This window comes from Helicoverpa armigera, chromosome 11, assembly GCF_030705265.1.
Source record: "Helicoverpa armigera isolate CAAS_96S chromosome 11, ASM3070526v1, whole genome shotgun sequence".
Classification (NCBI taxonomy): Eukaryota; Metazoa; Arthropoda; class Insecta; order Lepidoptera; family Noctuidae; genus Helicoverpa; species Helicoverpa armigera.
The window spans coordinates 8,896,548-8,920,947 of NC_087130.1; the positions used below are offsets into that span (position 1 = coordinate 8,896,548).

Below are 24,400 nucleotides of genomic sequence, written 5' to 3' on the forward strand. Positions count from 1 at the left end.
CCTTTGATGAATGCTACTTATTATTACTATACTATATAAAAAAAATAAAAATGCATGTAACAGTTTATTATAAAATGGTTTTACAGTTCGCGTAAAGAAACTTTGCAATTATGAAGAAAGCCGTTTGACTAATCTATGTGTAGGACAGGTAATGACGAAAAGCTTTTTTTTATCAAGGGAGAATCCTTATGGACTATCATCCACCTGGGGTGGGTGGAGGTGTGTGCCGTACTCTTACCGGCTAAAAACCGCCTGGTATTGCCTTTATTGACCTTTTGTCGGAGGCACGGGTATCGCCAGAGCATTTTTCCGCATCCCCGACAGGGCATTGGCCCGCCAGATGTTTGAAGGCGGGCCCTGAACCTCTGTGGCCGTCACCCAGCGGCCACAGTGAACTCTATTGGAGAGTTGCGCACAAGACTATACGCCAAGGTCTCGAGACCTGTTTATGTTCGGACGACAGACGGCCCTAGTCTGTCGCCCGCTGGCCGCGCCCTATGGTGGTGGCGGCCACTCTGCGACACCCACCACGTTTGCTGCGGCCGGGGAGAGAGGTAGCAGCTTCTCTATCCCTTTCCGCTATCTCCTTTGCGATCATCACATCCTCGGAAAAGGAGGCAACGGCATTTCACCCTTCTTCGCTGTCGACCATGCAGGAGACGACGGCCGGCAGCGAAAGATTTCCCGCAGCATCTGATACCACCACTAGGTCACGGCGCTACGTTGCCCAGCTGGGCACTCCAGCAACATGTGCAGCGCCGAGTCTTCGCTGCAGGTGCCACAGTGTGCAGTGGTGGTCATGTCCGGTAAGAACCGGTTGTCATGTCCGGTAAGAACCTGCGTCAAGCGGTAGCTGAGGGCGCCGTGGCTTCTGTCCAGCCACTCCTTCATTACGGGCCTTACCGCCGCGAAAACGGCGTCCTTTGACGAAAAGCTTTGTTTGTAGTCCGTAGTTAGCTACTATTGACGTCAAAATAACCAAAAAAAAATTATGAAAAACGTGATGATTCAAATGGAACAAACTTCAGAATTTCAAAGTTATCTGGCGTGAACTAGGTAGTTAGTGACTAAAATAATACACAATACTTACTGACTAGGTGATTTAAAACCGAAATATTGAAAGCACAATAATTTAAAGCAGAAAATCAAATAAATATGAGTACGTTAGTTAGATTCTATTTGGACATTAACAGTCACTTTAGTGACTATATGACGACGGTTTAACAAATCGGCTAAGGTAAAGTTATTGTGTGCTGATATCGGTGTAGTAAAGTTTTTAGCTCCTGAACTGAACGTAGTGCATACTGTGTCATTTTTGATAGCTTCACATCTGGAACCACGGTAATTTAAACTGCATTGGCAGAGTGGTTCATTCTCTTCAGCAAAGTAACAAACACCGTTGTTCAGACAGTAATTGAAGCACATGTTGATGTCGCACCTCGCTCCAGAATAACCAGACTCACATCTGAAACAAAAACCGTGTTAAAGAGAGAGAAGGATCATCGAAAACCACCAGTGGCAGGAGCTTCAAAATATACTTCACCCGCAAGAGGGTTCCCCCTCATCACTGACACTGCAGGTGCCGTGGTTGCAATAGTTCTGACAGACTGACACATCGCATCTCTCACCGATGTAGCCAGGTGCGCATGTGCAAGATGTGGCATTAGCCTTCTCACCATGAACACAAATAATTTTGTCGTTTAGTAATGCAGTCATCACATCTTTACATTCCTCTTTTCCATGAATTTGTTCTTCAGGCGTATACCTGGCAACAATGCCGGAGGGCGCCTCAGTAAAATGTAAAATATTTTTCAATGATTCCGTTATTTGAAATTTTGAATGTTTCCAAACAGCGTGTGTGCCCTCGTCTATAAGGTAAATGAAATCTTTTGAAACGGTTAATGCATTTGGTTTAAAATCAGTTCCAGTATCACCACATATTAACTCCGTCTTATTTTTTCCATCCAATTCCGTACTGAATATTCTATATTTTTTGTTGCGTGTATTATCAGCCCAGAACATTTTCAACGTCTGTTGGTCGATGGCCAAGCTAACCGGATCGTTAATACTTTCGTCTACTAGAACCTCCTTCTCAGTACCATCAAATCGAACTCTCTCTATTGTGGGCTTCGTAGAGTTTGTGTTCGTCCAGTAGACATACCTGAAACGGTTACAGATTTATAAAATGTATTTGAGTTCTCACCGTACTCATGTTTATAGGATTTTACATGAATGAGTATAAATTGATAAGGAAAGCTAACTTAAAGCAGGTACTGCCGAGACAAGTAGAAAAAAATGGGAATAAGAAGCGTTGTGGAAAATATATTTTTGAATGTTTTTCGTGAGAAAGTACATAACTAGGGCAATTTACGTAAGCTTTGCTATTTCACAACCCATGGTACGGTAATTTATCAAGAAATGACACCTTTCGTTACATAGTACCTAATAAACAAAAGAATGTTAGCTACAAAGTGATACTGTGGCATCTATTCAGCAACTTACCCTTTACAGATATCGACGGCTATCGCTCTGGGAATCTCATCCTCCATTTTGATCAGCAGATTTTTGTTATCAGTCTCCTTATATCCCTGTTTGAATGAAATCCAGAATATGCTCCTCTCAGCGATGTCGGTCCAGTAAAGTACTGCTCTGATTGGATCGATTGTGAAACCTCCGATATCTTTCCCTGTTACCAAAACTTTGTGTTTCTGAGTCGACATTTCAAAACTACATATGGAGGCGTTGTCAGTGTGTTTTTTTATAAATAATATTGTCTGATGTGCATCATCGTAAGCTAAAGCCGTGGCGTCTCTGAACAGATCACTTTCAACGATTATTTTGTCCTCTTTTGTATAGAACTCCAGTCGATTCTGCACAGCCACAGCCAGATCTGAAATGTAAAAGTTTCGGAAGGCACGATAAACACACATTGAACCAAAGGCTTAAACGCTGTCTTATCTGTAACAGATGAGACCTTTACCCAAAAATGAGCTGGCTAATTTATGGCTCAACTAGGCGTTCCTCGCGGTTCACCCACGTCCCGAGTGATTTTTTTCATTAAATAAAAAGTATCTTATGTTCATTTTGGTGCCAACAACAATATTTATACAAAGTTTCATGATGATCTGTTAGGTAGTTTTTTCGTGAAAGCGTAGCAAACAAACGGACTTTCGCATTTATAATATTACTAACGTCCGCACGCGGCTTCGCCTGCATGGTGTGTTAATATAATAAAAAGAAGTAGTAGTATGTGTTAAACCAGGGTATCACCTATATCTACATACCAAATTTCAACGAAATCGATCCAGCCGTTTTTGGGTGAATGAATAACTAACAAACATGGATGTACCTCTATATCCATACGTTCTCGCTTTTACATTTACATATAATATTAGTAGAATAAAAGTAGGATGATAAACATAATGAAGTTCATAGGTTCATAAATACTGCTCTGTACTCACCCCAGGAGTGGACTATCTGTACAGACAGCACCACCAGCGCCCACACACTCAGCAGTTTGTACATTGTAGCTCAGACACGGAGTGCACAACTAAACGCAACTTCAGATTACAATACTCTGAGGAAATTGCAGATGCGTCCGACTACTGCGACTGCTTTCGAATTAATGAAGTTATTATAAAGCGTTAGAACTACAAAAGCTTGAGATTTATTGTTCTCGAATCATATTTTTACTAATCGGACTTCCCCTTGTGCAATTTTTTCAAGGATAGCGATATGAGCGTTATCGAATTTGAACTCTGGACACCTTTGATTATTGTTACATGTATACCACTACATTACACTTGTACTGAAACGATACCACATCTATACCTACTAATATACAAAGCTTTTGTTTGTTTGAACGCACTTATCTCAGAAACTACTGATCTGATTTGATTTACTTTCAGTGTTTGATAGCATATTTATTGAGGAAGGCTGTAGGTTATATATTATCACGCTAAGACCAAAAGGAGCGGAGCACCAATGAAGAATGTTTCAAAATCGGGGGATATTTTCCTATTGAGAGAGCTTACGATGCGTGCGCTGCGTAAACGGTTAAAGATTCGCAAAAATCATGTATGACAGAATTGTTCCCCTTTAAAAGTTCTAAAAAAAAGTCTACGACAGGATATGTCTATCTCTTAGGATCAGCTCAATATAACCTATTTTTATATTTATCAAATTTGTTCTCAAAAAATGCATGATTTAGGAGGTGTTTTTATAAAGAAATAAATGCATTATACGTCACAAATATTTAATTTACAACAATAGTGTCCTTTACATCGTTCGATTGAAATGAATATTTTAGGAGATCATCATCATCATCATCATCATGTCGTCCAAGCCGTGTCCGGCGACGGCGACTCCTAAATGTCTAACCCGGGTCGTTGTTATGATAGGCTCTAATGTGGCTAGCAAAACCGAAGAAACTGCAAGAACCTGCAATGGGCAAATAAACATCAATTCCAGAACGGATAAGAGCATTTTTGATCTCTCCCGCCTTAGATCTAAGCGTCAGGTAACTAAACTTCCAATCTTGGATATCCTGTACGCTGACGATGTTGCTCTCATGGCCGATTCTATTGAATCCCTCCAAAGTTTTGTGACCTCTCTAAGTAATTCATGCCGCAGATTTGGCCTGGTTATAAGCACCAGCAAGACTCAAATCTTGAAACAACCACCCAGAGGAAGCCATGCTGATCCTTCCAATGTCACTTTGGAAGGTACTGCGCTGGAGGAAGTTTCCAATTTTAAGTACTTGGGTACTCGTATTCGAGATGATAACACCTTGGCATCGGAATTACCAGCTCGGATAGCAGGTGCGGCGGCAGCCTTTGGGAAACTTAAGGCACGTGTTTTGTTTAGGAGATAAAGTAGTTTTAAAATAACTACACAGCAAAATAATGATGGAGTTCCCACTGCGCGCACAATGGAAAATTCTCTCGCCGTTGCGAAGCTACATTAGCCCCGTGTAACATCGGCTATATTTTACCCGGGTACGGGAAGTTGTTCCCTTGGGACGCGAGTAAAACCAGGTAAAAGCGAAATACTACTCACTGATTAATAACGAAATCTCAGAAACTATAAACTCCTACAAACTTGAAGTGAGGTTTTTTATACAGTGAAGACATACGTAGTAGTAGCTTTACTCCTGTTCTTACTAATTGAATTTTAGGGTACCGACCCCAGGACTGAACAGCCGCTGCAGACAGGGCAACCAGTGCCAACACAGAGCGCATTCTACTCATTCTGTGTCGACAACCAGACAACACTAGTTTCAAAACGTGCGAGTGTGAACGCGGCCGCACCTGGTGACTACTCTCAGTAAATTGAAATAACTGATGATCAATAAGGAAATTCATTTGTTTTTCAGGACCTGTGTTTTAAACTTCGGTTACTCAGACTTCCATAAATACAGTTATAATTAATAATATAATAAAATTAATAATATAATAACCAAAAAGATCTATGTATGTAACTATGTAAATAAACAACTAATTGTACAATTTTAGAAACAGTTCACAATAGATCAGAAAAATTGCTCTTTTTTTTTAAGACTAATGGACAAGATTTAATAAAGAATTGATATGTTACTGTTAGTATCCGCAGTCGCCGTCGTTTACGGTGTTGCGGCACTCCTGACCCGTGGTACAACTGCGATGTCCAACTGGTTGTACTACGGAGAAGTAAATTTACCCATGGTTCAACTGGTTGTTCTATGGCGAAATATCTTTCTTGACCAATGGTTCATTAAAGAACAGGTACTTAAAATAGGCATATTAATAAAGTGATTATGAAATTATCCAAGATATTTTATGCATATGTATCCATTTTCTGACGTACGAATACGTCCAGACTCTGTCAATCAAGAATCTGTCGTACGCCGAACAAACAGTAGATACATTCAGTTCCAACTTCCAGAAGTACAACTAGTTGGCCCAAGGAAAGAACAACTCACTCGAGTTGAACCATTGGTCAAGATATTTCGCCATAGAACAACCAGTTGAACAATGGGTAAATTTACTTCTCAGTAGTACAACCAGTTGGACATTGCAGTTGTACCACGGGTCGGGAGTGCTCGTAGGATGAGACCATATCGATCAATAAATCCAGTTTTGTGGCAATTATTACAAGCTGTTTTTATTGAGTAAGACAAAGATTACACAAAATAAGGCACTTGCATACTGATTGAAATCTTATTCAGATTCTACTTCAAAATTTACAATGAATTTGCCATTCACTTTTCGCCGATTAAACAACAAATCGACCAAAGTATAGTTTTTATCCCCTGAACTGAACGCAGGGCTAACTGTGTCGTTTCCGACAGCTTCACATCTGGAACCACGGTAATTTCCACTGCATTGGCAGAGTGGTTCATTCTCTTCAGTAAAGTAACAAACACCGTTGTTCAGACAGTAATTGAAGCACATGTTGATGTCGCACCTCGCTCCAGAATAACCAGACTCACATCTGAAACAAAAACCGTGTTAAAGAGAGAGAAGGATCATCGAAAACCACCAGTGGCAGGAGCTTCAAAATATACTTTACCCGCAAGAGGGTTCCCCCTCATCACTGACACTGCAGGTGCCGTGGATGCAATAGTTCTGACAGACTGACACATCGCATCTCTCGCCGATGTAGCCAGGCGCGCATGTGCAAGATGTGGCATTAGCCTTCTCACCATGAACACAAATGAGGCTCTCGAGCTCCGAAATAATACGACGAGAGGTTTCGTTCTCTGAATTATCTTGTAGCAAACTAGTTAAAGCTTCACATTCCTGAATTCCACTAGTTTGTTCTCCTAGCGTATATTTGGCCTCGATTATCAATGATGGATGGCCTTCAAGTTCAGATTTATAAAAATAGCGAATGTCCCCATTGGGTTTCTGCTTTTTATAAATATATATAATTGATAAATCTTGCTGGGCATCGTAAATAAATTGACTTGAGACAGTCAATGCTTTTGGGCTACGTCCATTACCAAATGATATACCCGTATCATTCGTTCCATTCAAATACGCTGTCGTAATTTGATAATTGTTGGTTTCATTATGTCTCATATCAATCCAGAACATTTTCTTTATCTGAGGGTCGATGACAAGATGATAAGGCTCATGGATATCCTTGTCTAGCACCACTTCTCTTACGGTGCCATCAAATCGAACTCTCTCTATTGTAGGCTTCGCAATGTTTTTGTTGGTCCAGTAAACAAACCTGCAATTAAGAGACCACTTTATTGTCTTACGTCATGTATCACTCGAGTGCAATATAACGTTTCATCCCGCCGAAAAAATGGCCCCACAATCATCATCAGCCTATCGCAGTCCACTGCTGGACATAGGCCTCTCCAAGTGCACGCCACTGAGATCGATTTTCGGCTACTCGCATCCAGCTCCTGCCAGCCGTCTTGCGCAAGTCATCACTCCACCGTGCCTGAGGACGTCCTACACTACGCTTGCCGAGGCGTGGTCTCCACTCTAGAACTCGTTTACCCCAACGGTTATCGGTTCTTCGGCTAATATGGCCAGCCCACTGCCACTTCAGCTTGCTGATTCGGTGGGCTATGTCGATGACCTTGGTTCTCTGACGGATTACCTCATTTCTGATGCGATCCCTCAGAGAAATGCCAAGCATAGCCCTTTCCATAGCCCGCTGAGCGACTTTAAACTTGTGGACCAGCCGTACCGTCAGTGTCCACGTTTCGGCTCCGTAAGTCATGACAGGTAGGACGCACTGATTGAAGACTTTCGTCTTTAGGCACTGTGGGATCGACGATGTTAGGACTCGACGTAGCTTCCCAAATGCAGCCCAACCCAACTGAATTCTCCTATTCACCTCGTCCTCAAAGTTGTTTCTACCTAACTGCAATGTCTGCCCGAGGTATACATATTTCCGAACAACTTCGAGAACGGCGCCGTGTATCGCAATCGGTTCCGGTAGAACATGTTCATTGAACATGACCTTGGTTTTGTCCAAGTTCATCCGTAGGCCGATGCGTAGAGAAGATTCAGCCAGGTCGTTCAGCATTTGTTGTAGGTCCTGCAGCGTTTCTGCCATGATGACGATATCGTCAGCAAATCGCAGGTGAGAGATGTGTTCGCCATTGATGTTGATGCCACGTCCTTTCCAGTTCAGCGTCTTGAACATATCCTCCATTGCATTAGTGAACAGTTTCGGGGAAATAACATCCCCTTGTCTCACTCCTCGATGCAACGGTATGGGCCTTGTTTGCTGATTTTGTACTTGGACGGACATTGTAGCGGCTTCGTAGAGACATCTCATCACTTGGATGTATCGCCAATCTACTTGACAACGCTGCAGGGACTCCAGAACAGACCAGATTTCAACCGAGTCAAAGGCCTTCTCATAGTCCACAAATGCTAGACACAGGGGCTGATTATACTCTTCGGTCTTCTGTATAATCTGCCGCACTGTGTGGATGTGGTCTATAGTGCCGTATCCGCTCCGAAACCCAGCCTGCTCCGGTGGTTGGAATTCGTCGAGTCTTCGCGCAAGTCGGTTCGTGATCACTCTTGAGAACAGCTTATAGACGTGGCTTAGGAGGGAAATGGGTCGATAGTTCTTCAACTGGGTTTTGTCTCCCTTTTTGAAGAACAGGACGACAACACTCCTACTCCACGCCTCTGGAGTTCTCCCTTCAAACAGGACGGCATTGAAAAGCTTCTGGAGCTCCCCCAGTACGGGCTTTCCTCCTGCTTTTAATAGCTCTGTTGTAATGCCATCCTCGCCAGGGGCTTTTCCATTTTTGAGCTGTCTCAGAGCGATCTCGATTTCGCCACTGCTGACTTCTGGCAGGTCTTCGGTGAAATGGCGCGTTAATGTGGCTCTAGAGGCCCCACAATGAAAAAAAGAAATTGGGCACGCCAAGCAAATTACGAAACTGAGCTTTCAACTTTAAAAAGATGTCATTATAGATTTTTATGATGAATGCGCCACTATCGTGGTAGAAGTTCAATGACATTTTTAACACAAACTTGTGTCTATTTTATCCTCTAGCTAGATAATTAAAACGACTGTTGAACTCTGAAAGTGAAGAGTAATGGTTGCAAAAACTTGTTCTTCTTGCTACATAAATACCGTTTCACAGCTATACAATACAATGTACACGTTTCAAAATATACTAGGAATAGCTTTAACATACCCTTCACAACTGTCCACTGCAATAGAACTAGGGATTTCATCATGTAACTCAATTACAAGATTTTGATCACTGACGTCGCATTTAGATCCAGACTTTAGTGGTATCGAGAAAATGTTTCTTTCCTGGACCCAGAAAAGTAAATCCTTGGCTGGGTCGTGGACTATACTCTGGATCTGTTTCCTGGTAAGTATGAGCTCGATGTCGTTGGATGTGAAGTTAAATCTGTATAGGGAAGAGTTGTCTGTCTGTTGGTCGACGATCAGGAGCGTGTCGTGGAGTGCGTCGTAAGCTAACGCCGTGAGGTTCTTAAACTGGTGGCTAGTCATGCTGTGTGTTATCGTATCGTTTTTAAAAAAATCTATTCGTTTTTCTAACGCCAGCGCATAGTCTGAAACAGAAACACATATTAGTGTTACACACGTAATGTTTATTATTCAATGTATTTGTTACTGTAAACTGTAAAAGCTCGAACTACGGTAAATCCTAAGATTTTCCAGTAAAACCTAAGAGGAAATATACGATTTTTTCGGGCTTTTACCTTGCAAATTCAGTACATGCTACCAGTTCAGGTACAGGTTGTACCAGTGTGGACTAGTGAATGTCGGTTTTAGGAATAAGACAATGATTAATCAATTCTTCGTCATTTACCTTAGTTCGATCTTGTACAGTAAAATATTTATTAGCTTGTTATCCCCTTCTTATCTTCAATTTATAAGCTATGATAACCTTAGTTAAGACTATGATAAGTTTTAAATAATCGTTTAAAGATTGGTAAATAAAGCCGGTTGTGTGTCGTCCCGGCAATTCGAACATTAATTTTTAAGTAAACAATTTGCAAGATAATTGTAATCGACGTACCTATTGCTTTACCTATATACTTTCCAGCATATAAAAGTGATATCGATTACCTACATTTTTTCAAACCTGTTTAAAATTATGTAGTCCATACACGGACGCTACGACTTACGTACCGTGACAATACCTACCTACATAACAATTATTGTTGTATAAGTAAAATATATTCGGTATTAGAAATTACTATAATTTATTTTTACAGTTCCTACTTTATTAAAGAACCGTAGCCACAACTGACACAAATTGAACGAAAGGCTGTCTTATCTGTATGAGAAGACGCCTGTACCCAAAAGTGAGCTGTCTAATATATAATGCCCAATGATAAACATAATGAAGTTCATAGGTTGATAAATACTGGTCTGTACTCACCCCAGGAGTGGACTATCTGTACAGACAGCAGCACCAGCGCCCACACACTCAGCAGTTTGTACATTGTAGCTCAGACACGGAGTGCACAACTAAACGCAACTTCAGATTACAATACTCTGAGGAAATTGCAGATGCGTCCGACTACTGCGACTGCTTTCGAATTAATGAAGTTATTATAAAGCGTCTGAACGACAAAATCTTGAGATTTGTTCTCGAATTATATTTTTACTATTCGGACTTCCCCTGGTGCAATTTTTTCAAGGATAGCGATATGAGCGTTATCGAATTTGAACTCTGGACACCTTTGATTATTGTCACACATACCACTACGTTACACTTATACTGAAACGATACCACATCTACATATCTATACTAATATTACAAAGCTGAAGAGTTTGTTTGTTTGTTTGAACGCGCTAATCTCAGGAACTACTGGTCCGATTTGAAAAATTCTTTCAGTGTTAGATAGCACATTTATCGAGGAAGGCTATGGGCTATATATTATCACGCTAAGGCTAACCGGATTCAGCTGAGTACCAGTGCTTAACATGAAGCGACTGCCTATCTGACCTTCTCAACCCAAATACCCGGGCAACCCAATACCCCTTGGTTAGAAAAGTTGCATTAGTACTTGCCTGACCTGGAATCGAACCCGCGCCCTCATACTTGAGAGGTTGGTTCTTTACCCACTAGGCCACCACGACAAATGTTTGTGTGTGTGACATATACATACATAGTATCATATTTGTACATTATATTTATACTAGCTGGTGCCCGCGACTTCGTCTGCGCAGGTTTAGTATTTCGAACAATATGTTTACAAATTGTAGCCTATGTGTTATTCTGATGTATAAGCTATATTATTGTAAAGTTTCATTAAAATCCATTCAGTAGTTTTTGCGTGAAAGAGTAACAAACATCCATACATCCATACATACAAACTTTCGCGTTTATAATATTAGTAGGGTTAGTAGGATGTACAAACTACAAAAGACAGACTTTAGGAAGTTCAAAAAAACAGTTCACAATAGATCAGACAAATTGCTCTTTTGTTTATTTTAGAAGACACTAATGCACAAGATTTAATAAAGAATTGACATGTTATTGTTATTATCCTCAGTCGCCGTCGTTTACGGTGTTGCTGGTCTGGCTGTACCTAAGAAGTAAGTCGCTAGGAGTAAGTTCGCTTTCAAATAGACCGAACAATCCGCTAGTTAGGAAGCGCTAGTAGGATGAGACCATATCGATCAATAAATTCAGTTTTGTGGCAATTACAAGCTGTTTTTATTGAGTAAGACAAAGATTACACAAAATAAGGCACTTGCATACTGATTGAAATCTTATTCAGATTCTACTTCAAAATTTACAATGAATTTGCCATTCACTTTTCGCCGATTAAACAACAAATCGACCAAAGTATAGTTTTTATCCCCTGAACTGAACGCAGGGCTAACTGTGTCGTTTACGATAGCTTCACATCTGGAACCACGGTAATTTCCACTGCATTGGCAGAGTGGTTCATTCTCTTCAGTAAAGTAACAAACACCGTTGTTCAGACAGTAATTGAAGCACATGTTGATGTCGCACCTCGCTCCAGAATAACCAGACTCACATCTGAAACAAAAACCGTGTTAAAGAGAGAGAAGGATCATCGAAAACCACCAGTGGCAGGAGCTTCAAACTATACTTTACCCGCAAGAGGGTTCCCCCTCATCACTGACACTGCAGTTGCCGTGGTTGCAATAGTTCTGACAGACTGACACATCGCATCTCTCGCCGATGTAGCCAGGCGCGCATATGCAAGATGTGGCATTAGCCTTCTCACCATGAACACAAATGAGGCTCTCGAGCTCCGAAATAATACGACGAGAGGTTTCGTTCTCTGAATTATCTTGTAGCAAACCAGTTAAAGCTTTACATTCCTGAATTCCCTTAGTTTGTTCTTCAAGTGTATATTTCGCAACAATACTAGACGGAATTTCAGAGTACGAACTACCGATCTGCTTTAATGTACCTAAAATATGAAGTTTTGAATCTTTCCAAACGGCTTTCTGTTGATTTTCGATTAAATATACAAAATCTTTTGACACAGTTAATGCTCTAGGTAGATTGGTTCCGTGCAATAATTCATCTTTATTGTTTCCTTCTAAATCTGAATACTTTACTCTGTACGTGCACGTGTCGTCGTGTCTGATATCAATCCAGAACATTTTGTTTATTTGAGGATCGATGACAAGGCGATGAGGTTCTTGGATGTCCTGGTCTATCAATACTGCTCTGTCGGAGCCATCAAATCTTACTTTTTCTATTGCGGGCTTCATAGAGCTTGTACTAGTCCAGTAAACAAACCTGCAAGTTTAAAACAACATTTAATTAATTTATAAGATAGATGTTCAGTTCATGGTGGAAAGAGATTGGTGGTTATTTACTGCGATGATCCATTTACCAAAAAAATCAAAAGTAGTGTTGGCCTCGTGGCGAACCAACCTCTCAAGTAAGATGGCGTGGGTGCGATTCCAGGTCAGGCAAGTGCCAACTTTTTTAAGTTTATATGTACTTTTTAGGTATATCTTGGACACTAATGTCCGTGGCATTAAATATCCTTGGGTGTCGTTACGAGTGATCAGAAGCCAGTAAGCCTGACATCAGTCTAACCTAGGGGTATTGGGTTGCCCGGGTAACTGGGTTGAGGAGGTCAGATAGCTCAGTTGCTCCTTGTAAAGCACTGGTACTCAGCTGCATCTGGTTCGACTGGAATCGTAGCTGGTGAAAGGCTCGGAATATGGACGATGGATTTACTTACCCTGAACAGCTATCGACAGCGATAGCCCTCAGATTCTCTTCATCCAACCGGAGTACAACCCTTTCGTTTAAGTTGTTTTCATGTGAAGGCTTGAGGGTCATCGAGTGTATACTTTTATCCTCAATCCAAAATAATAATTCTTTTACTGGATCGATAGCGAAACTAATTATCTCTTTCCTCGTTAGTATGGCCTGAAAGTCGTTGGATGTGAAGTTAAATCTGTATAAGGAAGAGTTGTCTGTCTGTTGGTCGACGATCAGGAGCGTGTCGTGGAGTGCGTCGTAAGCTAACGCCGTGAGGTTCTTAAACTGGTGGCTAGTCATGCTGTGTGTTATCGTATCGTTTTTAAAAAAATCTATTCGATTTCCCGAAGTTGTTGCGATATCTGAAAAAGAGGCGCAAGATTGCGAATGTTTGAGTAGGTTTATGACTTCAGTTTTAAACGACTGACCAGTTTTTTTAAGGCGACGAATTGGTAAACAATAATTCCATAACCGGCACGCGCATCTAAGGGGCCAAGAGGGGACGGAGCGTCTGAGCGCGAACTATAAGTCGTAAGCGACAAAATGGTTTTGTAATTTTATTATTTAGAAATGAAAATTTGATAAAAATTCCTTCCACAATTTTAAAGAGTATGTATATACTCAACTACTAAAAAAGTTAAGAGGCTTAAATCGGTCCCGTTTGCCCATAATATGAGAATCTCTTTTTTTTAAAAGAGATATGTTTGATATATTTTTCTCTGTTATAAAAGTTACCTAATCATGTTTTGAAGTCTAACAAAATAAGGTTTATATCATAAACTTTCAGATAACCAAGTTGTATTTTGATCCGTTTTGTATTTACTGAGAAAAATTGAGATCCTTGGCGCCAAAATTTCCAATTCGTCCTCTTAAGAAAATTGGAATAACATATATATGATTTTATCCGGTTGCGGAATGTAGTTTAATCGCTTGCGATGGGTGAAATCGATAGCGGAAAGTAATTTTGTAGATCCAACCAAATGCGTCTCGATCTAATACCTCTACTTATAAACTCGATCAAGAATCAAGATCTCTATTTGCTAACAATGTAGGTACAAGCTTAAGATGTTACATGTAAATCGTTGGTATTTAGAAATATAAACAAAATTCTCAATTACATAGTAAAACTATTTGAGTGTTTGTTCTTTTACACGATTATTCAAAAGTCTGTTCATTAAAATAAAGATAATAGGTACCTACCGTGCACTAAACATATTTGCCCGTAAATAAATAATTACAATTAATTGCTTAAAGCTTTGCCTACAGTGCGACATTGTTTTTCTTCGTTACATTTTTCCTGTTTTGCTTATTGTAGCTAATTAATTTTATACTGAAGTTGCGGAAAACAGTTATTTTTAGTAGGCATTGAGCAATAATAATTAGGTTCAACGTGGTAGATATTTGAAATTTTATATTGATTTGCCTTTTTATAACTTTTTTTCATAATGTAGTAAAGAAAGCATTTTTGAGACTTCACCTCCTAATAGAGAGCATAAAGTTTGTAAAAGGTTTCAGTATTTAAACCTACTTACAAAAAGGAGGAGATTTTCAATTCGGGGGTTTGTATTTTTTTGTTTGTTCGAGCATAAGTGCGTAGTTTACCAACCGATTACGCCGAAAGGGTATAATCCCAAATGGTCCCATTGTCATCATGTCTAGCACTTGTAGGCGGAAACCTTGAGAAATTGAGACCTGTGAGCAACTCGAAAATTGTATTGGTTTTTTATATACCTAAAATGAGGTGGTAGTTGGTAAATTAACAAACAAGTTTGTCTTCGAATTTCTTACTATCATAAATTGCGATAACTACGCAAAAACACTTCATGCTTTACGCATTTTGGATTCAACCAGGATATTTTTCGGGATTCAGTGACTTCTTTTTGCATAAACTGAAGCCTATGAAAGTAGCGACGCCGAGATGCTGGTGTTTGGGGGACGAGGAAGGATACTGGCTAATGGCCATGGCTAACCCGCCCATTAAAAAAATAAACCGAAAAAAAAAAACTAATTTTAGTGCTTCGGCCTAGAAGTCGGTGTCTAATAGATGTCCCAATCGAGAACCTCCTCCTTTTTGGGAAGTCGGTAAAAAATATCACCAATCACAGATGTATCAAGGAAGCCAAATGCCTTTTTAGTTTTAACATGGTTTAAAACTGATATTTTTGGCCTGTTTTACGTTGTTTGACCTGAGAACAGAGCGTCTACCAGCCTTATGGCAAATCGCTCATCTTTCTTTCCTCTGTGCATTACACTGGTAGGGCTCCCACACAAAACTGCGATGTGTTTAGTGTACTTGCCGGCAAACCGTTTAGTAACCATAGCTTCAAGTGTATGGTTTTTGTGGTCATGAGGCATGTGTGAATCTTCTTTATTAACAGCAGTGCAATCATCTTTTGCGATCTATCTTATAAATCCTAAAAACACGACCAATACAGCTGACTACACTTGAAAGTATGGTTACCGTACCCAACGGGCTGTCGAACAAAATAGCATCGCATCGCAGTTTTTAATTGACTTCACAAAAATTAGGTGTTTTTTTTTTCTTTTCTTTGTATATTTGTTACTCGATTACTCCGCTATTTATTAATCGTATTTATTGTTTGCCATTGTCGTTTGGTCCCATAATCATCAGGTCAGGATCTGATGATGGAAACTACAGGGTTTCCATCGGCGCAGAAGGCCGGCAAAATTAACTTCGGGACATCTATTAGACACCCACTTCTAGGCCGATGCACTAAAAGTAGATTTTTTTGGCGTTTAAGGGTTTTTGGAAGTCGGTTTTAATTTTTTTGTTAAAAAGCTTTTTTGTGTGGGCGCCCTTAAACGGATAGCGAGATCCTAGAGTTCCATTATGAAATAGCGACTGAACGGGAACGGTGCGATGAGCTATCAAACTGCGTACCGCGAATCCCAACCACGTAGGTACAATTATTCTTTTATTAAATGTAGGAGATTTTTTTTGTATTTTAATATGAAAATCTATACCTACTAATGTATAGGAAAGATTTGATAAGGGTCCGAAACTACTGAACCGATTTTTACAATTCTCTCACTATTAGAAAGCTAGACTGTCCCCGAGTCACATAGGCATGCATTTAATCCCGGTACGGGCAGCAGTTCCCGCGGGACGCGAGTGAACCGCGGTAAAACGGCTAGTATCTAATCAAATCGTACTCACCCCAGGAGTGTGCTACTCCAAGAGACAAGCACACCAGCGCCACCACGAAAGGCATTCTCTTCATTTTGATCAGAAATGCAGAAGCCCGTACAACTTCAGTACTTGTTGTAAGAGTTTCAGAAGGTTTAGCCACGTCCAGCTACAATGACTACTTGAAGAGATCTGAAAATTCTAATCACATTAAAATTACATAAAAATACTATTTTTTCCTTACCAAGAGACTAATGAACTTAATAAGCTCACGATACTCTTATCACCCTATTATTATTCTAACTAATTAATGAGTACCTAACTAAAAGTCGTGGTGGCTTAGGGGGTAAAGAAATAACCTCTCAAGTATGAGGACGTGTGTTCGATTCCAGGTCAGGCAAATACCAATGCAACTTTTCTAAGTTTGTATGTACTTTCTAAGTATATCTTGGACACTAATTACTGTGTTTTGGATGGCACGTTGAATTGTAGGTCCCGGCTGTCGTTGAACATCCTTGGCAGTCGTTACGGGTAGTCAAAAGCCAGTAAGTCTGACACCAGTCTACAACCAAAGGATTGCCCGGGTAACTGGGTTGAGGAGGTCAGATAGGGCTGTCGCTCCTTGTAAAACACTGGTACTCACCTGCATCCGGTTAAACTGGAAGCCGATCCCAACATAGTTGGGGAAAAAGGCTCGGAAGATGATGATGATGAAATGAGTACCTACCTAACTTAGCTTTTGTTACAGTCCGTTTAGTTAAAAGTTGTATACCTACTATTTAAAATAATTATTTTAAAATTTATTTACAACATGATAGTAAATAATGTTCAATTAGCTGTACCTACTAAATGATAGCTTTAACTTCTTTTTTTAAAGTGCTATGAAACGCTTGTGCAGCAACACACGTCAATAAATAATTACATGTGTTTAATGTAATTTATTACATGTGTTTTTGTATCGCTCATATGGACTTGTCCGAAATAAAGTTTTATTATTATTAATAATAAAAAAAACAACTGACTTTTAGAGTGACGAGTGAGATTATATTCGATAATGGATCTTCATATTATATCGTATCATTATAATAAGTAACAGCAATAGGTCATTATATATATAAAAAAAAAACAAACAAAAATAAATGATGATAAGTGTATCTGTCGCATTGCACACACCTGATTATCATAATTATGTAGGTATATCTTACCCAATAAACCTTTAAAATATCAAAGCAAAATTATTTTTGTCATTTCACTGAACCAGTTTAGGGATTTGTTCAATTCACTAGATTTGTTTAGGGAAAAGATAAAATCGTGTTGTTATTTTAACATCCTCCGTGATTTGATCAAATCCCCAAGGGAATTGATCAAATCCCAAGGGAATTGATCAAATCCCCAAGGGATTTGATCAAATCCCCGTTTTTATCATATCCCTGCGACATATCTACCTACATGTATGTAGAAGTTAATTTTTTTTGACCGAGTGCGCCGGAAAGATGATTATATCTACATATACCTGTTTTAATAAAAACCGGCCAAGAGCGTGTTGGGCCAACGCTCAGTGTAAGGGTCCATAGTTTCCCAATTATGGCAAATGTCTATCCCATCAAGTCAGAAAAAATCGTAGCAGCTCAAAGTAGCACAAAATAGACCGATATCTCTCGGCAAATTAGGTTACCTACTAATGCGAAAAATCTAGAAGTTATGAATGTTAGGTTTTCGGTAGTAAGTTTAAAATAGGTACTAAGTATACAAAATTTTTACTGGCGTAGTCGGTACCTACCTTTTCTTGGGTGGTACATGAAATTATTGAAAAGCCGGAAAATACACAATCAGAGCCATCTGTACATTACAAAGTGAACTTTGCAGAGATGTCGCCGGTTTGACGCTAGCTCTAACGCATTTGATGTTGTAAATAGTTCACTATTTAACCACTAGATGTCGTTTTCATATACTAAAAGCGATAAAATATTTTGCGTCTAATATTTTATTGATGTAGTGTTACATCAGTGCTGCTCAGCAAATCTGGCTTTGTCATACATTATCTTTTAAGCATATAATAACAGTTCGTGCCCAGTGTCCACAAATAAATAATTAACACTAGAGTGGACAGGTACACAAAGGATCAAAATCTGCCGGGGCTGCGAGATTTTTAGAATTACCGAAGCCTAGAAAAGGGCCGGAAAAGGCGGAAAGGGCTAAACACAACATGAAAAAGGTTCTAACTAGTCAGTACCTAGTTACTTTGAAGGAGACTAAAATTCCTTTCTGCTTCATCCATTGCTAGTCGCTAAATAATAATGATTTGAATGATTCTGACTACCCACCTATGTCTAAATGGAATATCATATCGCGAATATCATATCATATAAAAAAAGTTACTGGCAAATAGCCGGTAACTTTTTTTAACTTTTTTTTGTAAAATATAAACTGCCGATAAGGGTGCTCAGAAACAGGTCTTACATGACACAAATTTGCTACAACATAAAGAATGTATATACGCCATATATAAGGTACATACCTAAGTATACGTACCTAAACATATTTCACAGTTGGGAATACCTTTACTTAATGAAAAATACTAAATATTAATCGGTTGTACGAAGTTGAAACATTATAATTAAATCGTTCACAAAGTAATTGTCTTAAGTTTTTTATTCTAGCTTACGGTTTCTCGGAAATCTCGGATCAATAGGGAAGTGGGGCCGGAAGTATTAAATCGTGACCGGAAGTCCGTCAACCATTAACGTTATGATCTAGATTGTGTTTTGTAACAATGTCCTGCATTTGGTTATAAATTGTCGTTGGCACTTAATTATTACTGTGTTTAACATTTTAAAAAAAATAATGCCTTAAGTAGTGTGCCGAGCATAATTTTAAAGTTAAAAAAAATTTGTTGGTTTTGTAACCTAAGATAAAATCCAAAATATATCCTTCTACTTAAAGTAGCCGCAGGATGCAAACTTTTAGTCGGCCGATAGTTTCTTTGGACTCATAAATCAGTATGAAGTTATCTTATGGTAGTAAGGAAATTACAAAGGATGCGTATTTACCCGGTATCAGACCGTCTTAAAAATTTAATTTTCTCTTTAAAAAAGTAAGTTGCACTTGATTTACAGGACACTTGTCTTGTCTTGACACAGATGCGCGTACGAAAAATAAATCCATTCTTTTCAGTTGGGTAAAAACTAAGTAGGTACCTACCTATACAACATTCGCGACGGTCAACAGTCATATATAATAATGCATTAAGAATATTCGTTTTTAATATTTTTTTCAAGTTCATCAACAATGAAACTCGGTGACCTATTTAAAACGGGGTCAAAGACCCGACTCGTTCAAACCGACACTCGGGTGAATGACGTGAGCGGTAAACTCAAAATAGATATTACCTTACTTATGGAACACGGAAATCCAAAATAGTATATATCTATACTAATATTATAAAGCTGAAGAGTTTGTTTGTTTGTTTTTTTGAACGCGCTAATCCCAGGAACTACTGGTCCGATTTGAAAATTTATTTCAGTGTTAGATAGCCCATTTATTGAGGAAGGCTATAGGCTACTTTTTATCCCGGTACGGGAAGTAGTTCCCACGGGAATCGGGTGAAACCGCTGGCAGAAACTAGTACTTCTATAAAAAAATATACATTTTGTAAACTTATTTAACGACTCACATTTAAATTGACCGTCAGTTGCACAAAGGTCCATTAAAGTTAAAGCTTCTTTAAATCTACTGCTGTCTCTTTCTTTGACAACAAGATAAAAAGTGATAGCAATAGATTTAATGAATCTTTAAATTTAATGGACCTTTGTGCAACTGACGGTGAGTAGGGTATTTGTTGACCTGTAAAATGATTTATTTCAAACTAGCTATTCCCTTTGGCCTAGCCTACCCACGTTTTGACGGATCCACTTCTAGCGCCCGAATAATCCTATGTAATAATCCACGTAAGCTTTCTGCTTCCCATCCCATTAAAATAGGTCCAGCCCTTTGAGCGTGAAAAAGTAACCAACATGAAACAGACACGCAAACAAGCTTACTTTATTATATTTTACACTTTTATATTGCCGACTAATCGTTAAACCCCTATGAGATTTTGTACATAGTTGTTTTAATTCAAGCAAAAGACGCAGGACGCTTAGTTAAGCGATCAGGCAAGATTTGAGGCAGATCAATAATATTGTGCTGAACCCCATTTGGGTGGAATGAAAGTGTTTAACTTAATTCACATTTTTTAATTAAAAAAGTTACCATGCCATCAAATTGTTTGTAATTATTTTACCCAAGTTCTTTACAATTGTATATGAAACAAAAAAAAAGTTTCGATTTGTTTTTTAGGCTTGAAATACGGCCTTCAGTATTCGCATATAATTGTCTACCCTATGTGTATTTTAAATGCTCATTCGCATAGATCCGCTTGTTAATTTTAATTTAATACTTATCCGTTTTATGTTATTGACCAGTGGCCATCACTTTGACCTAGATATCTTAAATGATAATAGGGGAAATCGAAATGTAGAAAAAAAAATTGTGTACCTAACTAAATATTATTTTATTAAAATTATTTTTAATTTGCCCCTGCCATTGGAATGCTAGTTTATGCCAGTAATGTCAAATAGATAAGTAGGTATACCTAAGTAAGTTTTACATTTACTTTTTTAAGTGAATAAGGATAAACAATACTTAAATCTAATTATCATATTGAAAATGCGTGGCATTGTTTATTTTTTTAGCGCCATTAATTAATTAGTGCTTGATACCTTCTACGACAAACTAAAAAATATTAATTCTTATAAAACCGTTGGTTACACACTTTTATATACTTACCTACGTCGTAAAATGTTACAAATGCTTGCTAAAAAAACCGAAGAGCTACATTTTATTTGACAAGCCCTCCTTGTCTCTGATAAGAGAGCGCCATCACTAGCATGCGCGACTTTTTTCAATGGACCTATTTAGATTTCGTTTCGTGTACGCGGCAAACCGGCGTTTTGCTTTAGTTTCTCAATAGCGACCGGAGGAGGTGGACGAGTGTCGCGCGCGCCTTCTACCTCCCTTGAAACTCGTACAACGTATTGCAAACTAAATGTGCATTTAACTGTACGGATCTGTATTTATGAATTATAATGTGTAGAATGCAGTGTGTGTTGGCGTTACTCGCGCTCTCCGTGGGGTTGGCACACTCCTGGGGTGAGTACAAGGGGATAAATCAGCTGATCGGACAATTTTAAAACACGTGCTATTTTTCTATTTTACTACGTTACATAACACGTTGAGGTTTATTCCTGTGTCTGAGTAGTAATGCATGTAAAGGTCGCGTTGCTGACGGATTTTTTGTGTCAAAATTTAGTAGCCACGAGTATGTCAATAAGGGTGTATCTCGCTTGGCGCCAGACGCCATTGCTCGGCGGTCCTCAGTCACGTAGGCCACTTTTAGCGTTTGGCGTGAACCCTGCCGAGTAAAGATGCTTTTCTAAGCGTCTATAAACACCGGCTTGCGTTACCACTGCATTTAGCCGAGTTTTATTGCTGAAATTCGGAAATTTGTGATAAGAATAAACTGCAAAACAATAAAGTAGTTCTTGATGAATGTTTCGCATTGACTTCCTTATTTGCATTTTATTTACGTTAGGTGCAACCTGACAAAAATGATTAGGAATTGACATGTTATTATGTGACATTTATTTACCGGTTTTCAACGTTGGAATAATTTGTTGCATATTATAGAATACGATTATTATGCACAACATTATTGTAACTTTAACTTTATTTGAGCAATTCTTCTAGCTGTTTTTTTTGAGACTATTGTAGTGGTTCTATTGAGCACTCTGTATTATATAAGTAAGCAAGACAATCTACAATTCGATGACAGTCTCGAAGTGAGGGCGAATGTAGGGCGTCACAAGCGGGCGGGAAATCTTCAGACGTAGGGCGGACTTACAAGATGACGTTTATCCTGAAAAGACACAATTCTTGCGTTTTTTTTACATATTGATCAACAGCCGTTTTTTACTGATTGCAATAACGTGGTAAACCGGCTGTTTGCGGATATTTTTATCGGGATAACATTTCTCAAATGTTAAATGAAATCATATTTGGTTAGGAAAATGCATTTGCTGTAGCAGTTAGTAAACAGACTATAGATCAAATCAAACCTGTATTTATAAACTTTTAATGATTCCGACGCATTAAGAATGCAAACAATTTCAATTCTTTGATCTGTGAGAGATATAGGTAGGTAGGTACCTATTGTTATTATTTTGGATTGCAGTGAACAAATAAAATTGAGAAACCGATGACTCATTATCATTTTGAATGGATACCTAGGGACCTTATGACAATAGAAAATAAGCCAATAACTAGGAAAATACTTTTATACGCAATTCTGCCTATGACAAAGAGATACCACCCTAAAGCTACCTAGTTAGTATCATTTATCATTTCGTAGAGGTTCATATTTTATTCAATAACAATCTTTACATACCTAGTTAACCAGCTTCAAATGTTTTAGTTTTGTACCTAGGTAAAGTTACATGAATCCAAGTTAGAAAAACTACGAAATACCTAAGTACAATTTTGCCAGACTGTAAGTAAACATTGCAAGCACTTACAAAACTCTGTTACTACTAAGTATATCTTATAGGTATAGGTACTTACCTAGTATAGCATTGACCCTAGTGTCAACTCATTCATATGAAAGCTATTTAATTAGGTATTACGCAAAACGACGACGTCCATAATGGAAACGAATAAATAAATAGTAAAAAAAAAATACTAAACAGCAAAAATATATTAACGAGAGAAGAAACACAACTTTGTTCACTTTAAGTAGTATTTTTTTCTATCGTCACAAAATACCTAGCTAACTAGCAGTAAACAGAATAAAATTGTCGCATCGTAGGTAGGTGCACCATAATTTTTCACAGTAAAGATTTTACTCATAACACAAACTAATTCTCAGGAAGGTACCTAGTCAGACAATGTCGGACTTATAATCTACATACAATCCACAGATTTAGTCCATATCATTTTCCTACAATACTGGAACATTTTTACCATGAAGTTAATGGTACTTCCATCTTTTCAACTTTTTATTCTCAAGGTGTCAATAACACTTTACAAAAAGGTCGTAAATCAGTTACTTATTATTATCGAAATCCAAAATGAACCTTAAAATTTAACTGCCAACAGCTACATTCGGTTATAAGCTTCTGTTAAATGTTATTAATTATTCGTTTCCTTTACTAGGAAAATCAGGACGAAATGATTAATACTTTAATGAACGCACTTAACTCACACGGTAGATGATTTCAATAGGCTTATGTTTAACTGATCACCAGAAATAGTAACAAATAGCAGACAAAAATAGTAAATGATCACCAAAATGAAACTCGCATTTTAATGTAAAATGATAACCAAAGTTTTAACACTTTGCTATCCCATTTAAGTGAAATTACTCCAAAATAAATCATGCGCAAGCCAAAAATAGTAAATGATCACCAAAATTAAACCACCATTTTAAAGTAAAATGATAACCAAAGTTTTTACATTCTGCTATCCTATTTAAGCAAAATGAGTCCAAATAAATCATTGTTATCCCAAAAGTAGTAAATGATCACCAAAAGTAGTGAATGATCATCAAAATTATACCAGCGTTTTAATATAAAATGATAATCAAAGTTTTTACATCTTGCTATCCTGTTTAAGTAAACTGACTCCAAAAAAATAAGTTCGGCCTGATACAATAAATGTAATTACATTATGGGGACCCTTTTCCTGCACTAGGGTGGAAAATTGTCTATTGCATGCCTCTAAACAGTGCGATAAGAGTGTGTTTTCGAGGGAGTGTATTGAGAAACACATTCTTCTTCTTCTTTCTCCTGCCCTGTTCCCAATTTTACTTGGGGTCGGCGCAATATGTCATTTTCTTCCATTTTCCCCTGTCACTCGTCATACTGACACTCACGCATGCATTGCAAGCCGGACACATAACTTAATATGGCATCATAATACTTTATTTGATAATAAGCCTACATTTT

General features: G+C 38.4%; 4 protein-coding genes across 4 annotated transcripts in view; 1 reads left to right on the forward strand and 3 right to left on the reverse strand.

Annotated features, from left to right (window-relative positions):
* Window positions 1–51: 51 nt before the first annotated feature.
* LOC135116659 (protein cueball-like) lies at window positions 52–3,658 on the reverse strand. The gene is made up of 4 exons (XM_064036867.1): window positions 3,462–3,658; window positions 2,503–2,890; window positions 1,544–2,161; window positions 52–1,465 (listed from the first exon to the last, which is right to left on the reverse strand). The coding sequence occupies exons 1-4, from the start codon at window positions 3,523–3,525 to the stop codon at window positions 1,165–1,167; spliced, it is 1,371 nt and encodes a 456-aa protein (XP_063892937.1). The 5' UTR covers window positions 3,526–3,658; the 3' UTR covers window positions 52–1,164.
* Window positions 3,659–6,114: 2,456 nt separating this feature from the next.
* On the reverse strand, window positions 6,115–10,591 carry LOC135116608 (protein cueball-like). Its single transcript, XM_064036865.1, has 4 exons — window positions 10,388–10,591; window positions 9,164–9,551; window positions 6,550–7,215; window positions 6,115–6,471 (listed from the first exon to the last, which is right to left on the reverse strand). The coding sequence occupies exons 1-4, from the start codon at window positions 10,449–10,451 to the stop codon at window positions 6,198–6,200; spliced, it is 1,392 nt and encodes a 463-aa protein (XP_063892935.1). The 5' UTR covers window positions 10,452–10,591; the 3' UTR covers window positions 6,115–6,197.
* A 1,056-nt stretch (window positions 10,592–11,647) lies between these two features.
* On the reverse strand, window positions 11,648–16,558 carry LOC135116571 (protein cueball-like). Its single transcript, XM_049850903.2, has 4 exons — window positions 16,392–16,558; window positions 13,191–13,575; window positions 12,080–12,736; window positions 11,648–12,001 (listed from the first exon to the last, which is right to left on the reverse strand). Exons 1-4 carry the CDS (start codon window positions 16,453–16,455, stop codon window positions 11,728–11,730), a joined length of 1,380 nt encoding a protein of 459 aa, XP_049706860.2. The 5' UTR covers window positions 16,456–16,558; the 3' UTR covers window positions 11,648–11,727.
* A 4,766-nt stretch (window positions 16,559–21,324) lies between these two features.
* Window positions 21,325–24,400, forward strand: part of LOC126056787 (protein cueball) — a 39,277-nt gene continuing 36,201 nt past the window's right edge. Inside the window, exon 1 of the mRNA XM_049850879.2 lies at window positions 21,325–21,551. Within this exon, the coding sequence (XP_049706836.2) occupies window positions 21,488–21,551 (64 nt within the window). The 5' untranslated portion in view covers window positions 21,325–21,487. The remainder of the gene's footprint in view (window positions 21,552–24,400) is intronic.

Excerpts from the sequence above, each read along its gene's own strand:
- LOC135116608 (XM_064036865.1), bottom strand. The coding sequence starts at position 10,451 with ATGTACAAACTGCTGAGTGTGTGGGCGCTGGTGCTGCTGTCTGTACAG. Across the intron at positions 9,552-10,387 it reads ACAGATAGTCCACTCCTGGG|ACTATGCGCTGGCGTTAGAA; the intron begins GTGAGTACAGAC and ends TTTCTGTTTCAG. Across the intron at positions 7,216-9,163 it reads GCAGTGGACAGTTGTGAAGG|GTTTGTTTACTGGACCAACA; the intron begins GTATGTTAAAGC and ends TCTTAATTGCAG.
- LOC135116659 (XM_064036867.1), bottom strand. The coding sequence starts at position 3,525 with ATGTACAAACTGCTGAGTGTGTGGGCGCTGGTGGTGCTGTCTGTACAG. Across the intron at positions 2,891-3,461 it reads ACAGATAGTCCACTCCTGGG|ATCTGGCTGTGGCTGTGCAG; the intron begins GTGAGTACAGAG and ends TTTACATTTCAG. Across the intron at positions 2,162-2,502 it reads GCCGTCGATATCTGTAAAGG|GTATGTCTACTGGACGAACA; the intron begins GTAAGTTGCTGA and ends TAACCGTTTCAG.
- LOC135116571 (XM_049850903.2), bottom strand. The coding sequence starts at position 16,455 with ATGAAGAGAATGCCTTTCGTGGTGGCGCTGGTGTGCTTGTCTCTTGGA. Across the intron at positions 13,576-16,391 it reads TGGAGTAGCACACTCCTGGG|ATATCGCAACAACTTCGGGA; the intron begins GTGAGTACGATT and ends CCTCTTTTTCAG. Across the intron at positions 12,737-13,190 it reads GCTGTCGATAGCTGTTCAGG|GTTTGTTTACTGGACTAGTA; the intron begins GTAAGTAAATCC and ends TTAAACTTGCAG.